This window comes from Lolium rigidum, chromosome 4 (genome assembly GCF_022539505.1).
Source record: "Lolium rigidum isolate FL_2022 chromosome 4, APGP_CSIRO_Lrig_0.1, whole genome shotgun sequence".
In the NCBI taxonomy this organism is placed as follows: Eukaryota; Viridiplantae; Streptophyta; class Magnoliopsida; order Poales; family Poaceae; genus Lolium; species Lolium rigidum.
The window spans coordinates 176,183,051-176,195,955 of NC_061511.1; the positions used below are offsets into that span (position 1 = coordinate 176,183,051).

The 12,905-nt window shown below is 44.7% G+C and overlaps 1 protein-coding gene and 2 long non-coding RNA genes across 3 annotated transcripts; 1 reads left to right on the forward strand and 2 right to left on the reverse strand.

Annotated features, from left to right (window-relative positions):
* Positions 1-395: 395 nt before the first annotated feature.
* On the reverse strand, positions 396-1,550 carry LOC124647834 (probable methyltransferase At1g29790). The gene has a single exon (XM_047187702.1). The coding sequence runs from the start codon at positions 1,548-1,550 to the stop codon at positions 396-398; it is 1,155 nt and encodes a 384-aa protein (XP_047043658.1).
* A 3,073-nt stretch (positions 1,551-4,623) lies between these two features.
* On the reverse strand, positions 4,624-5,930 carry LOC124705708. Its single transcript, XR_007004138.1, has 3 exons — positions 5,874-5,930; positions 5,564-5,710; positions 4,624-5,098 (listed from the first exon to the last, which is right to left on the reverse strand). It is a non-coding gene; the product is annotated as an uncharacterized LOC124705708 (long non-coding RNA).
* Positions 5,931-11,099: 5,169 nt separating this feature from the next.
* On the forward strand, positions 11,100-12,905 carry LOC124705561. Its single transcript, XR_007004063.1, has 3 exons — positions 11,100-11,175; positions 11,391-11,722; positions 12,661-12,905. It is a non-coding gene; the product is annotated as an uncharacterized LOC124705561 (long non-coding RNA).

Genomic DNA, 12,905 nt, shown 5'->3' on the forward strand with positions numbered 1-12,905 from the left:
CCGTCGTGAAACACACCCCAGCACCTTCGGCGCCGAGCCCGCTGCCACCGCGGCCCAGGCCAGAGGTAGGGGAGGCCATCAGGTCGAGGTGTTTGGCGGCTAGGGTTGAGCCCAGGTGTCGCCCAGGTGGGACGACACAAGGAGCCATAAAAAACCTTGATCATCTTATGTCGCGATCGTTGCAAGATTTGGAGAGCTCGTTGGAGGATTCTATTAAAAATGGATGATAACTGAGGAATGTTCCGAACAGACGACCCTCTCCTGCAAAACTGCACTGCATTTCGCCGATTGTTGCTTGCAGATCTACAGTCTGGTACATGAGTGTACGTGTGAATGTGTTATGTGTGAATCCCAAAGGTCCCAGTACCGTCTCGCAGAGATAATTAACAGCCGGGCTAGAATGGCTTCTGCAGCAGCGCGGTGAGGTAGACGAGCTCGTCCTTGGCGCCGCTGCCGGTCTTGTCGGCGACGGCCCACTTGATGGTCTTGTATCCCAGCCTCCGCAGCATGGCGGCGTACACGCCCTCCAGGTCGCCCTTCCGGCACCACAGGTGGTCCACCCACAGCAGCCCGCCGGGCCGAAGCACCCGGTCGGAGTCGTACCACAGGAACTCCAGCGCCGCCTCGGGGATCCACCGGTTCACGGCGTGCCCCGTCCGCACCACGTCCATCGTCCCGTCCCCGACCGGGAACCGCTGCTGCAGCGGCGCGTGCAGCGGCACCACCCCGCGCGCCGCCGCCGCCTCCGAGTAGGGTGCGCCCAGGTCCATGGTCGTCGTCAGCACCGTCGCGTTCGCCGCCTGCTTCAGCCGCGCCGCCAGCGTCCCCGTGCCGCCGCCCACGTCGAGGCCGAGCCGGATGGGCCCTGCGCGGCTCATCGACGCCAGGCGCAGCAGCTGCGGCACCGTCAGGTCCAGGGGACCCCGCGCCCGGAGGAACTTGCCGGCCTCCGTCCGCGCCACGTCGAACCCCAGCGACGGCGGCAGGCAGGAGAAGGACCTGCATTTCTTCGCGTCCGTCGCGGGCGGCCAGCGGACGGCGGAGTCGGGGAGCGGCGCGAAGGGGTCGGTGGGGAGCTGGACGGATCCGGCGGCGGCGGGGGGCGTGGGGGAGAAGCACCGGCGCCTGGGGAGCGGGTGGCAGCCGCGGAGGATGAGGGGCTCGGCGAGGGTGTGGACGTCGTCGGGGCAGGCGGCGAAGGGGACGTAGGACATGAACCGGTGGAGGAGGTCGGGGTGAGCGGAGCAGGCGGAGCCGACGGGGGCAAGGCGGGTGTAGAGGACGAGCTCGGGGGGAGGCGGAGGGGTGGCGGACGCGGACCGGAGGTGGGAGACGGTGGCGCGGATGGCGTTGAGCTGCTGGAAGACCTGCTGCTGGTCGAAGCTGGGGCCGGATTGGAGCGGCGGAGTGTTGGAGGAGGCACGGATGGAGAGGTGGTAGAGGGAGAGCAGGTTGGTGGCCACCATGGAGAGCAGGAACACCACGTTGAGATTCAGACCGCACGGCCAGCCTCCCGCCGTGGAGGCTGAGCCCACCACCGTCTTCCTCATCGCCGGCGTGATCCGATCCGCCTTTCCCCCTTCACTTCACGGGAGAGATAAGCTAGAGTGGGCACTGGGCAGGTGTGTGAGTGAATGAGAGTGAGATTTGTGTCGGTGGTTTGGATTGCAGTGCACAGACTATTGTTGACCGCTGTCTCTGCTGTGGTCCCTCCCTTCTCTTCAACTATGGAATACTAGATTTTGATGTGCGCCTTGGCGCACGATCCCGTGAAATTCGTATATAGGTGGAAAAGTGATTATACTTTTATTAGGACTTACAAAATGTAGTGAATCAGAGGAAATTGCAAATGCGGACGATGGGGGGAATACTCAGCATGATTGTTCTCATTTTCAACCCAAGATCATAGATAAGGCACAACCATCTATAACATAGTTTAATTCATCATCGAGCAGGCACAACCATTTATAACATGTATTAATTCATCATCGAGCACACTTCCCAAATATTTGAGGAATCAGTCACCCTTGCTGAAGCCAGATTCTAAAAAGTAGATTTGTAATGGGTACATTGAACGGAAGAACATGATCGACCCTAACTACTGTGACTTGATAGGGAAGGTGGGCAACATCGGTCCTCAATGTAGTGGAAGTCGCCAATGCAATGATAGTAGATAAATTAGCAGTGGCTTTATCGCTCGGCTGCAGTGCCACCCAATCCAGGTGCTTGTTTGTCCTGAATAGACAACGAAAACATGTATATGATAAATTAGCGTATATCACTAATTGAAGAATAATTTAAATAAAATTACAGTTTAGATAGACATCCAAAAGCTAAATTATCATAGCTAAGTTGGAGAATTATAAAATATGGCAGTGTTAACGTATGTAGTCCAATGAATAATTATACTTTACTTCATATAATACATCTCTGTAGTCCAATGAATAATTATACTGAAATGTTCTTTACATGAGAACCTACTCTTGGGACATGTTGGAAGGCGATCAAACAACATCTATAGTAGAGATATTCAGAAAATTAATGATGAGGAAAAAATTCTAATACAGTGGTATGCAAAATCTTCAAACCATGTTTATCAACAAAAAAATTCTACAAAAAGTGGCAAATGAACTACAACCAAAAAGAAAACATTAAGCACCTTGGCGCACGATCCCGTTGATCTCGTACATCTCCATATTTTGTATTACACCACCAAAAAACATGCGTGAAAACAATAATGGGTTTATGCTTTGTTTGTGGATTTAAATCGCTTAGTATGATAACACTCTAATCACTAATGTGCATTTTCATGAAGTCTATGTTTGTAATTTTGGTATTTTGCCTTGGTTGTCCAGGCCCTGTTTTGATATTTCACTTTCCCCGTAACTGAATATTCTAAAACAACAATATTTCAATGCCAAGACAACAAATATTACAATTACCAAGAAATATAAGACAACAAGCCTAATAGTTGAAGTTAGAGTAGAGCTAGCGGAGTAGCATGCACTTATATACAAGCAACGAAGGACGGAAATGTATAGGATTAAAAGCACTTCCCACTAAGAACCAACCATCTGCAGATATAATGCTATACTAAAACAGCAAACCATGTTTACTCTGGTAGTAATACAATAAGCACCGACCATCTGCGTAATTAGCATATTTTTGTTCTTATCTAGCAATGCACCACCCGTCACTATACTGACTATCTCTACACAATACATGAATAATTATCTATAGAGCACACCGTGCTATATGCATATCGGTAAGATAGCACATACCAGCATACATATACTACAATGAAGGCCAGCCAACCAAATTTCAGGTACGGTAGGCACGTTGAGATGAACCAGTGCAATCACCTACTGGTACATTTAGTCATCGGATCACTGACCATAATTGTCGAGGTACTCCCGTAGTAACCAGGGACTGACCACCCTCGCTTGAAACATAGTGTGTCATAAGAATACTTGCCCACTTTGTGTAGAAGGATAGTTGATTCAGATATGAGTTGGTAGTTGTGGTGTACGTTTCTAGATATCCAAATGAGTGGACATACTTTCATTATCTAGCTATAAGAGGATCCAATGGTGTAACCTTCTTCAGCTATTTGGTACACGTTTTCATTTGTTGTAGAGACATCTACTACGAAATCATCCCAACTTTAATCTCTGTGTATTTATAACCAATAATAGTCTACTATTCATGTCATTCTCAATCGTTTGCCTGAAATGACAATACAACCAGCGAGGAAATTGTAATTTTAGGACAGATACAAAAATGAGCTCAAAATTGAAGTAGAAAGAATACACCCTTGAACCTTACATGGTGTATTCTAGAAAAAAAAATAAAGTATGATGCGTTGCTGAGTCTTTACCTTCCATGGACTGATTGGTTCATAAACCTCTCTAGCAGGCAGGTTGCAAGAGACTCTGATCCCTTTTCCCTGGCAGGCTATCCGTACTTACTTACATCGGCTAGTGGCCACCACATCTTGCAACACAAATTCAGCCATATCCAAATCCAAGCAGCTAGATCTGTAGCTACAAATGACAAAAAAACTAATGCATCAGTGTGCAAGGCAGACACCAGTGCTTGCATGTCTTCTTAAGGCTATTGCAGACAACAATTGAAACTTATCTCAACTCATATCCAAAACACTGGGTAGGGAAAGACTAAATAAATAAAATTTGTACTGCGCTACTTTAGAGAAAAAGACTCCTCTTCAGGTCCTAAAATAATAACCCTAGAGAGAAGCAGTCACATCAACAATATAAACTCTAGGGAAATTGTTAAAACGTGTAGTGCTGGAGCTGCTGTAAAATAACCAAAACATTAGAGGGCAGATAATCATGGCGCCACACATAAGGATACACACCAATAGCATAATCAATGACAACACAAATCATAAAAGCATGTATCTCAGTACGAACCATATCCAGCGTAATAGTTTCATAGTTTCAAAAGATAAATCTAGGTTGTCCCGCAAGAAAGTGTGCAAGCACTGCGCACAAAATTCCACGACTGATACGACTGTTCAGTAGGTTTCCTCATAGGCTACACCAACAGATTTTGAACATAGAACAATCAGCGTCTAAATCGTCCAACAAGTAAGACCCCGATAGTACAACAAATCTGTGCACGTAAGCATATTTCCTTAAAGTATGCTGTTGGGTAGAGAGATGCTCAAAAAGAGCTACCAATATGCATAGTGAGGAAAGTTATGGGCAGGTGAATATTTTCTTGATCTTTTAACCATACCAAATTTCACCATAAATCTTCACACAAGTCCTGAATATCTATTTATTGAGAGCACACATGTATGACAATAAAATAGTTACGAAAGCAATTACGAACCATGGCAGTTGCACATCAGTTATTAGAATCATACCATAACAATAAAGATGCCAGTGTCTTAAGTAGTCCAAAAAAATAGGAACTAAATTAAAACTCAATTGGGATGATGAATGAATCAAAGACATGAGATATTCACCTAGAACTTGCGATCTAGCTGTGGCAAGGCCATTTGTCGAGTGAAGCATATTCACGTTCAATGACCAATCTAAGGTCAGCCATGAAGCTGAAGCTGAAGCTGAACCTGAACCTGTGATATATTGGCAATTTAGCATACCCAAACTAAATCATCTGTTTTGCAAGTATAAGACATTGCACCCGAGCGATAGTACTGCATTACAGCCAGCGAGGTTTAAATCCATCTGTTCACTACGGCTGATAACCCCAACAAAGACCATCTCTTCACAAATTATGTTGTTGCAGAAAGGAAATGGATTAATCAGGCAACCACAAATATGGAATCATCGCTCCGTCAAGTTATGTAGTTCATAGACAAAGAGAGAGAAGAAACTATGCAAAGAAGTAACTAAAGAACGAGATACACGAGTCTAAAGTTATTGCAGATTGATTTTGAAACAAAGAAATGTATAAATAAGAAAGATTGAAATAATGATATGCAAGCAGAAGAAGAAAGTGAGATCTAGCCCCTAATGATATAAACCAGCCCCATAAGTCCACCAATTAATCACACAAAGAAACAATACTTAACCTGATAGTATTGAGCATCGCCACGCGTTTTAACTGGTTGCCTTTCACCGGCAATGAAACTCGGTGTAGGAGACGACGCCGCATGAACCTTTGAAGTCATACAGACCTAGCTTTGGATGAAAACGAATCTATTTATCAAACACCAAACCTGCAAAAACCAACAAATATGCCTTTTCTATCACATGGTGTACAACGCAATAGAGATCACAGAATAATAACTAAACATGACCAATGCACTTTTGCGAGCATTACTGAACTGATTGTGTCCTGCCCTCATAACTTGTAAATACAGGGTGCAGAAAGGCAATCACCTGACAGAAAAACAAACATAGCGACGCCCTGTGGTACAGACCTGAAACAAACAAAATTATACATGAGATTGTAAAAAAACAAAGCCAACCTTTTAACCCAAATCAGGATGAGGAATATAGTATCTGAATTCTCAACACAAAGCAATGAATGAATTTGACCGAGTCTAACAGTCAAAGAGTATCTAGCGTAACAGAAGCAGACACATCACATTTATACCAGACCTAGTAACTAATTATCATCATGAATGGATCTCATAGAGTTTGAAAGCTGCAGCAACATGCATAAATGCAAAATAGTTACATGTCCTAGCTATTATCTATCATCTATTAATGAATGCAAGTGAGTTTGACAGCTGCATACATGAATAAGAAGCATATTATTTTTAAAGGGTAGTCGCTGCTTTTCATAAGTAAAATGAGTGCCTATCATAAGCAAAGAAAGTACATTATAGCTAGACCTAGGCTAATAAATATAACACAGTTAAGTCATCATGTACGACGCTGTTGTTATTAGAGAGCTAATAGAAAGCAGGGAGCAAACTACAAACCAAACGTAAGAGGACAACAAAAAGGGTTACGCTTTTATCTATCTAACAGTGCGTCACCTACCACTAAACGCAGGATGCAAAATCTGCTCAGGCCATGGTTAACAAACGGAGTAAAATCCGAAACCCAGATTTTCGGATCTCATTCAAAGGTAAAGCTTACCAACAACATAGCAGAATCCTAAATCCAGAAGAGAACAACGGTAGCCGCCGGTCAGCAACCTTGAACAATACGGCGCACCTGCAAAAAAGGGTAAAGAATACAACAACCATGTCAGGCTACCTAGTTCATTAGCATTTGAAAGTCAGCTTCCTATGATAGCGCTGACAACCAGTGTACCACTATTGCTGCCTGGAGGAAATTCTTGATATTGTGACAGTGCATCGAAAATCAGCTTCCTATGAGTGAAATTAGCAGGATTAGCTGTGCGGTAACCAGGACAATCTTTAGAGAGCGCAAAATGATCTATTAAATAGACTGAATAATACCTTCTTTTAAAAAGGATTGAGTGCAGCCAGCTGAGCAACATGTTTTGTAGGCCAGTTCTCGCCAACCTGAGTTCAGAGAGGAAGGAGATGCAGCAACGGGGCATGTGCAATGGGCTGAAAAGTTTTTGACAAACTTAATGTATAGGCAGTGTTACAGACAGTATATATCTGAAGGTAAACTACAAATGGTTTGTTTTTTCGATAAAGTACAAATGGTTTGTGGAATTTAAAAAGTATGATTATTATACTACCTTGCTCGAAATACGTTGATGTCGACGATATCTTCATTAATGTACCATGAATAGGCGACCCACCGGCCGGACCTCTGTTGTTTGGAAATAAGAACATAAAAGCATGATCAGTTGATGAAAAGGAAATAGATGGCATACTGAAAGTAAAAGCAAAGGAGTTCATAAAGAAGGAAGTACCATCATATTCTTGAACGGTGGTGCCAACAAATATAGCAACAGCTGATTCAGTGTTGCAAAGGGTACGGATAGCATATCCGCTGAAACATAGTGCACAGTTAGTAACAACAAAGGAAGGAGGAAGCAAAAGATTTCCTGGACATTTCAAAGATGGGACAAATAAGAAAAGAAATGCCCTAGGTAATCGTAATTGTAAAAAAGAGCCAAAAGACGACATCCTATACACGACCGGTCCATGGCATAGGCACAATAATCTATAAAAACTACTGTAATACATGGTATCCAATAAGCATGGCCAACAAATCTCCTTAGAAAACCATCAAAGGGAAGGCAATAGAAGATAGGTGTAGACATGATTTTAGGCTAAAAACTCAGTGTTTGCATGGAGCCGAATAACCGGAACAACAGCACATCGTTTCACTGTGAGCAACAACCGTTGCTAAAACACCAGAATGCGTAGGGGTAATTTTCCAAACAAACTCATGTCATTTCAAATACCAAGATAAAATTCCTACTATTTAATGTACACTAAAGGTGACCGATGCAAATGCTTCTAAGATGCCGGAATACAAATAAGAAAGGTAATATTTGTTTAAGCGGTATAGGAAGAAATGGCAAATAATTATGCCATGACAGCGCATTGGTCAAGACAAAATCAGGCAGAGCTCGGTTTCCTCATGAACTGAGCTTATTCGAAATGACAGCACCGCATTCCAGTGTGGGTAACAATCTTCTGTACAAAGGTGAATAAAACATGAACCCACAAGATAACAACTGGAATGCGCTGTAAGATAATAGGATAAAACAGAACCAAAGAAAGGCATGAAACCCATCAATTCTAATATGATGTTACCAATTTAATTAGAACAAAAGTGATTTTAGCACACAACACAGAAGACTTCTGGAAAAGCAAAGTAGGAACCAGAGCCAGCTATTAAGCTGGAGCTGAAACCGACTTGAAACAGAAGCAAGCTTACAATAATAAACACAGAAGGTTCCACATGTCAAACAATGCATAACTCATAAAACATTGCACCCTTGTTATACAACCAGTGATTTAAAGTATTAATTTCCAAGATTGCACACTCCATCCATGTAATACATATTCTACAAATATCAAGGAAAACCACATAAATAAACTTGAGTGCCTCCTCTAATAAAATCATTAGGGGGAGCATTTACCTTTTTTCTTTCGCTGTTCTGCTTCATGTCCTTCCATACCTGAATGTAGCAGCAAGGATTCGCTACACCCTGATAAATAGTTTCATCACTATTAGATCCAAATCCACCTTAGGAATCAAAGATGAGCTTGTTTAATTATTCAAAAGGAGATAGAAATGATCATTAGGTGGAAATTTAAAATAACCACCTAATTATATGTCCAGATATGGAAATTAATATCAAGCTTTAAAGTAATAAGGAAATAAGGAGCTAAATTACGTCAAGCTTGACTGATTACAAATGAATAGGAACTTCTATAGCACCAGACCGTGGAGCAATTCTTGACGATTACAAAATAATGGAAAAAGTACGTTCCCTAATTTAATAACTACTATTTCAATCTAATCTAGTAGACCTAGCTACAAAACCAAAGATTGATATTTCAGCTTCAAGAGAAGATAAAAACTTACATCGTGACACACCATTGCTGGACTATGCCATGTCTGCCTCCTCACCGAACTACCAAAGACCATGGAGCAGCTCGTACCAAATATTTTCTTGTGATATCCAATCTTCCAATCTAAACCAGAAGACTAACACCACGCCGGCTGTACACACAAAGGAAAATTAATTTCTGCAAAAAATGGACAACACCTCTCCATTACTGCCACACAAACAAGATCTGCCAGGCTCAAACGGAAACATGTATTGAATAAGGAGATGAAAACACACGCACGCACATCACCTACACACACACGTACAGGCAATAAAGCAGAGGGAGACAAACCTGTAGGTCTATCGCGCCGCCGAGACGATGCGCTCGCCATGGTTTAGCTCCTCCTAGCAGGGGCGACCTCCCCTGCTTTGGTGGCATTGAGGAGCTCTCCTAGCGGCCTCGCACCGGAGAACACGGCGGCGGCGGCAGCCGGTGCGACGGAGGCAAAAGTCCGGCTGCTTGGCGTTTCTCGGGCTGGACCGCGCGGGGGTGAGCAGGGAGAAGGCACGCGGGAGCGAGCAGTGAGGAGCGTCGCGGAGCTGGCGTGTGGGCGGCGGCGCGGGGAGGGCATGGAGCTGGCTCGAGCTCGCGTGAGGGTGATTGTTCGATAGAGAGAGAGGAACGTGGGATTGGAGGAGAGAAAGGGGTGTGGCGGCTGGGATTGGGAGAGTGTGGAGAGGCGTCTAGGGTTTCACCATGGGGTGTCCTTTTTATATGATGCAGTGAAAAATGTGAACGGATGAGATGCCCGGGTGAGAAGATCCGACGGCTGAGAGTCGAGGATCGCTGTGAGGCCCCCTATGGGGGGCATCATATACAACGTTAGATTTTCTCATTTTCTAAAAAACTAGTAGGATACATATAGTTTTTGTTAAAAATAAACTAGTACTTTATCCCACGGTATGATTGCTGCACCCTCATGGAGCTCTCACAGACGTTTGGATTTTCGGCCGTCCGATCGAGCTGACGTGGCGCGATCTCGGCCGGCCGTTCGTCCAGGGCGGTGAGGCCCTCTCGGAGACCCACTTTTTATCCATGGGTCCTGTAAAGCCCTCTCGGCCCAGCCTCTCGCGTCGCGCGTGCCTGCGAGCAGAGGGAAAAGGGCACCAAACCCTATCCTCGTCTCCCGCAGCCGCCTCTGGCCATCTCCCTCCCCTCGAGCCTCCCGCAACCGCCGCCTCCCCAGCTCCCGCAGCCGCCGCCTCGATCCCCGCCGCCGCCTCCCCAGCCGCAGCCGTTGCCTCGCTCCCCGCCGCTCCGCCTCCCTAGCCGCCACCCGCCCTTCTCCTCCTCCAAGGTCCCATCCCCATCTCGTCGGTTGGCCTCCTCCATGGAGCTCGATGTTTCTTGGTGCTCTGATGGCCGCCGTCGACGAGATCGAGATGGAGCAGGGATGTCGCCCGTGTGATTCTCCTCTCGGTTGTTGAAGGGAAATAGGGAAGAGTGGAAGCCATCTCCGTGCTTAGCAGGTAGGGGACGGGCCGCTGATCAAGCTGCTGCTACTCTCTGCCTTTTATTCTTCGCGGGAGGTGAGAGGAGCAGCAGCGGGCTGTACGGCCGGCCGGATGAGCTGCTGGTGGTGGTGGAGAGCACATCTCCAAAGGCACTTGCTGCGAGGGAGTTCTCTAGCGCCCCTGCCACGCTAGCATTCCATCTCCCATACCATGCCCCTCCTCTAGCTGGCTGAGAGGAAGAACGGCAAGAGTTGCAGAACCACACCTCCATCTTATGCCAAGAAGTGAGAGATCAGATGAGTGTTGGCCATGGCGGAGGATATCGACGAAGCCTTGCATTCTACATTTCTATAATTATCACTACTGCCTTGTTGGTGTACAATTTTTCAGTTATAATTATGTACAATTTGTGGTTCAAGTGGATGATTCCTTAGTCTTGGTAATTAGAAAATCATAAGAAGTTGACCACTGATCCTGATGGAAAATAATTGGTGTTGAATTACAGTTGTTTTCCAGACGATGAGATGGAGGGGATGAAGCCAACATTCGGCGATTCTTCCAATTACCTTCAGAGACGAAGAACTCGGCGTTCCAAGGAGCGAGTGCAGTTGGAAGATTATGACCAATGATTTGTTGTCTCGGAAGATCGGAAGCTTTACTGGGATGACATCCTTTACCAATACACAGTCGGCCACCTAAGTTCTGGCCTAACCAGTTTTCTAATTTCAGGTCTGAATCTGATTGCTCACTGCCTGTCGACTGTACTTCTATCATTACTGTGCAACTTAATTATAGTAAAATGTGTTTCTATTACTTGCTAGGAAAAATTAATTATAAATATCATTTCTGGTCTCGGTATCACTATCGCCTCCTAATCTTTAGTTGTAAGTGTTGCCATTACATTCTTAGATGGAACATCATGTGTCTGACTGAATTTCATTCAGATCAACACTGCATAAATATTCTACCGCTGTGAAGCACATACTGGATTCTCTTTTGGTCACAGTGGCGAGGAATCTGGGACTGGAACCAGCAACGATCGCTGAGAAATGTGCCAGCGGGATACAATCATTCAGGATGAACTACTGTCCCTGTCTCCTGTGCATGCGGCAGCCGGACAAAGTCGTCAGCTTCTCTCCACACTCTAATTCTGATCTGCTCTCTCGTGCTCCAAGTAAATAATGTGCAAGGCGTGCAGATCAAGAGGAATGACATCTGGTTTCCTGTCAGTCCAGTCGAGGGCTTGTTCATTGTCAACATCGGAGATAATTTCGAGGTAAGCGTGAAGATCTGAACATCAACTCAATCTCGTTTTCATGCAATAGGATTGGTTTCTTGGTGAGTGCTGAGTTCTCAGGTCAACTGAATAGGATCCAGTAGATATACGTATTCTGATCCCCTTATTGGTTTCGTTTTGCTAAATGCCATTCTTGATGCAGTTGGTTTTGTAATACATGCAATGGTGAAAGTTAATGCATTACACCGTTAGTGAAAAAAAAAACTACCGGCTCACAGAGAGGCTCACTTACTATCTGCTATGCTAAGCTGTAAAGCATAAAAATGGAGCACAAAAGGACATTACAAGGAGCACTGCATAAAAATATTCTTATGTGCAATTTTAGTGTGTAGAGCTGTTGAAAATAATTTACAGGGATGTTGTACACTTGTGGTTCTACAAGCTCGAAATGCAATCCAATATAAAAAAACCATATAAGACTATAAGAACGAAACACTTCAGGTGGACTTTTCAGTACGCAATTTGTGTACACTCGGTATTAAGTAATGATGTTGAAATTATATTATACTATAGTGAAAAGAAAATTTATTAATTCAGTTGTGCTCACTCTCACATGGAACCTTATCACTCTGACATGCTGGTATGGTGTTTGTAAATAATTAGGAGAAAAAACTAGCAAGGTTCCATTGTTAGGTATCTCATATGTGTGTTTTGTGCACTTCACGCTCCCAAGTTTCTTGTTTTTAAATTGTGAAAGTACATCATGGTCTCCAAATTCACGAAGTTCTAGAATTATGTGCTACCTGCTCTGGATGACTACTTGAGAAGGTGAATTGAAACCTGTGCATAAATGCTAAACTTTTTTACTGAAACCTTCCATACTAAGTTGTATTTTTTTGTTGAATTATCATTCAGGTTATTGTAGAATGTGTTCTTTAGTGCGCTAATTGATTGTATTGTCTTTATTTGGATCGTAGGATGATGGACACCTTTGGTCAAAATTGTAGAAAGAATCGGACCTTGTACAGCAAGAGCCTGTACTTGGTGCTGAAATCTGTGGTGGGATGGTGGCTGTGGGTGGTCGTGGTGGCTTCGGTCATGTTGGTGGTGGTTGTAGAGGGCGTGGGCAAGGTGGATCGTTGGGTGTTCAAGGTGGTTGTCTTGCTGGTGGAATCGGTAGTGTTCATGGTTGTGCGCAGGGGCTCTGCCCATGGCCGTGATC

Coding starts and splice junctions, on each gene's coding strand:
- LOC124647834 (XM_047187702.1), bottom strand. CDS start 1,550: ATGAGGAAGACGGTGGTGGGCTCAGCCTCCACGGCGGGAGGCTGGCCG.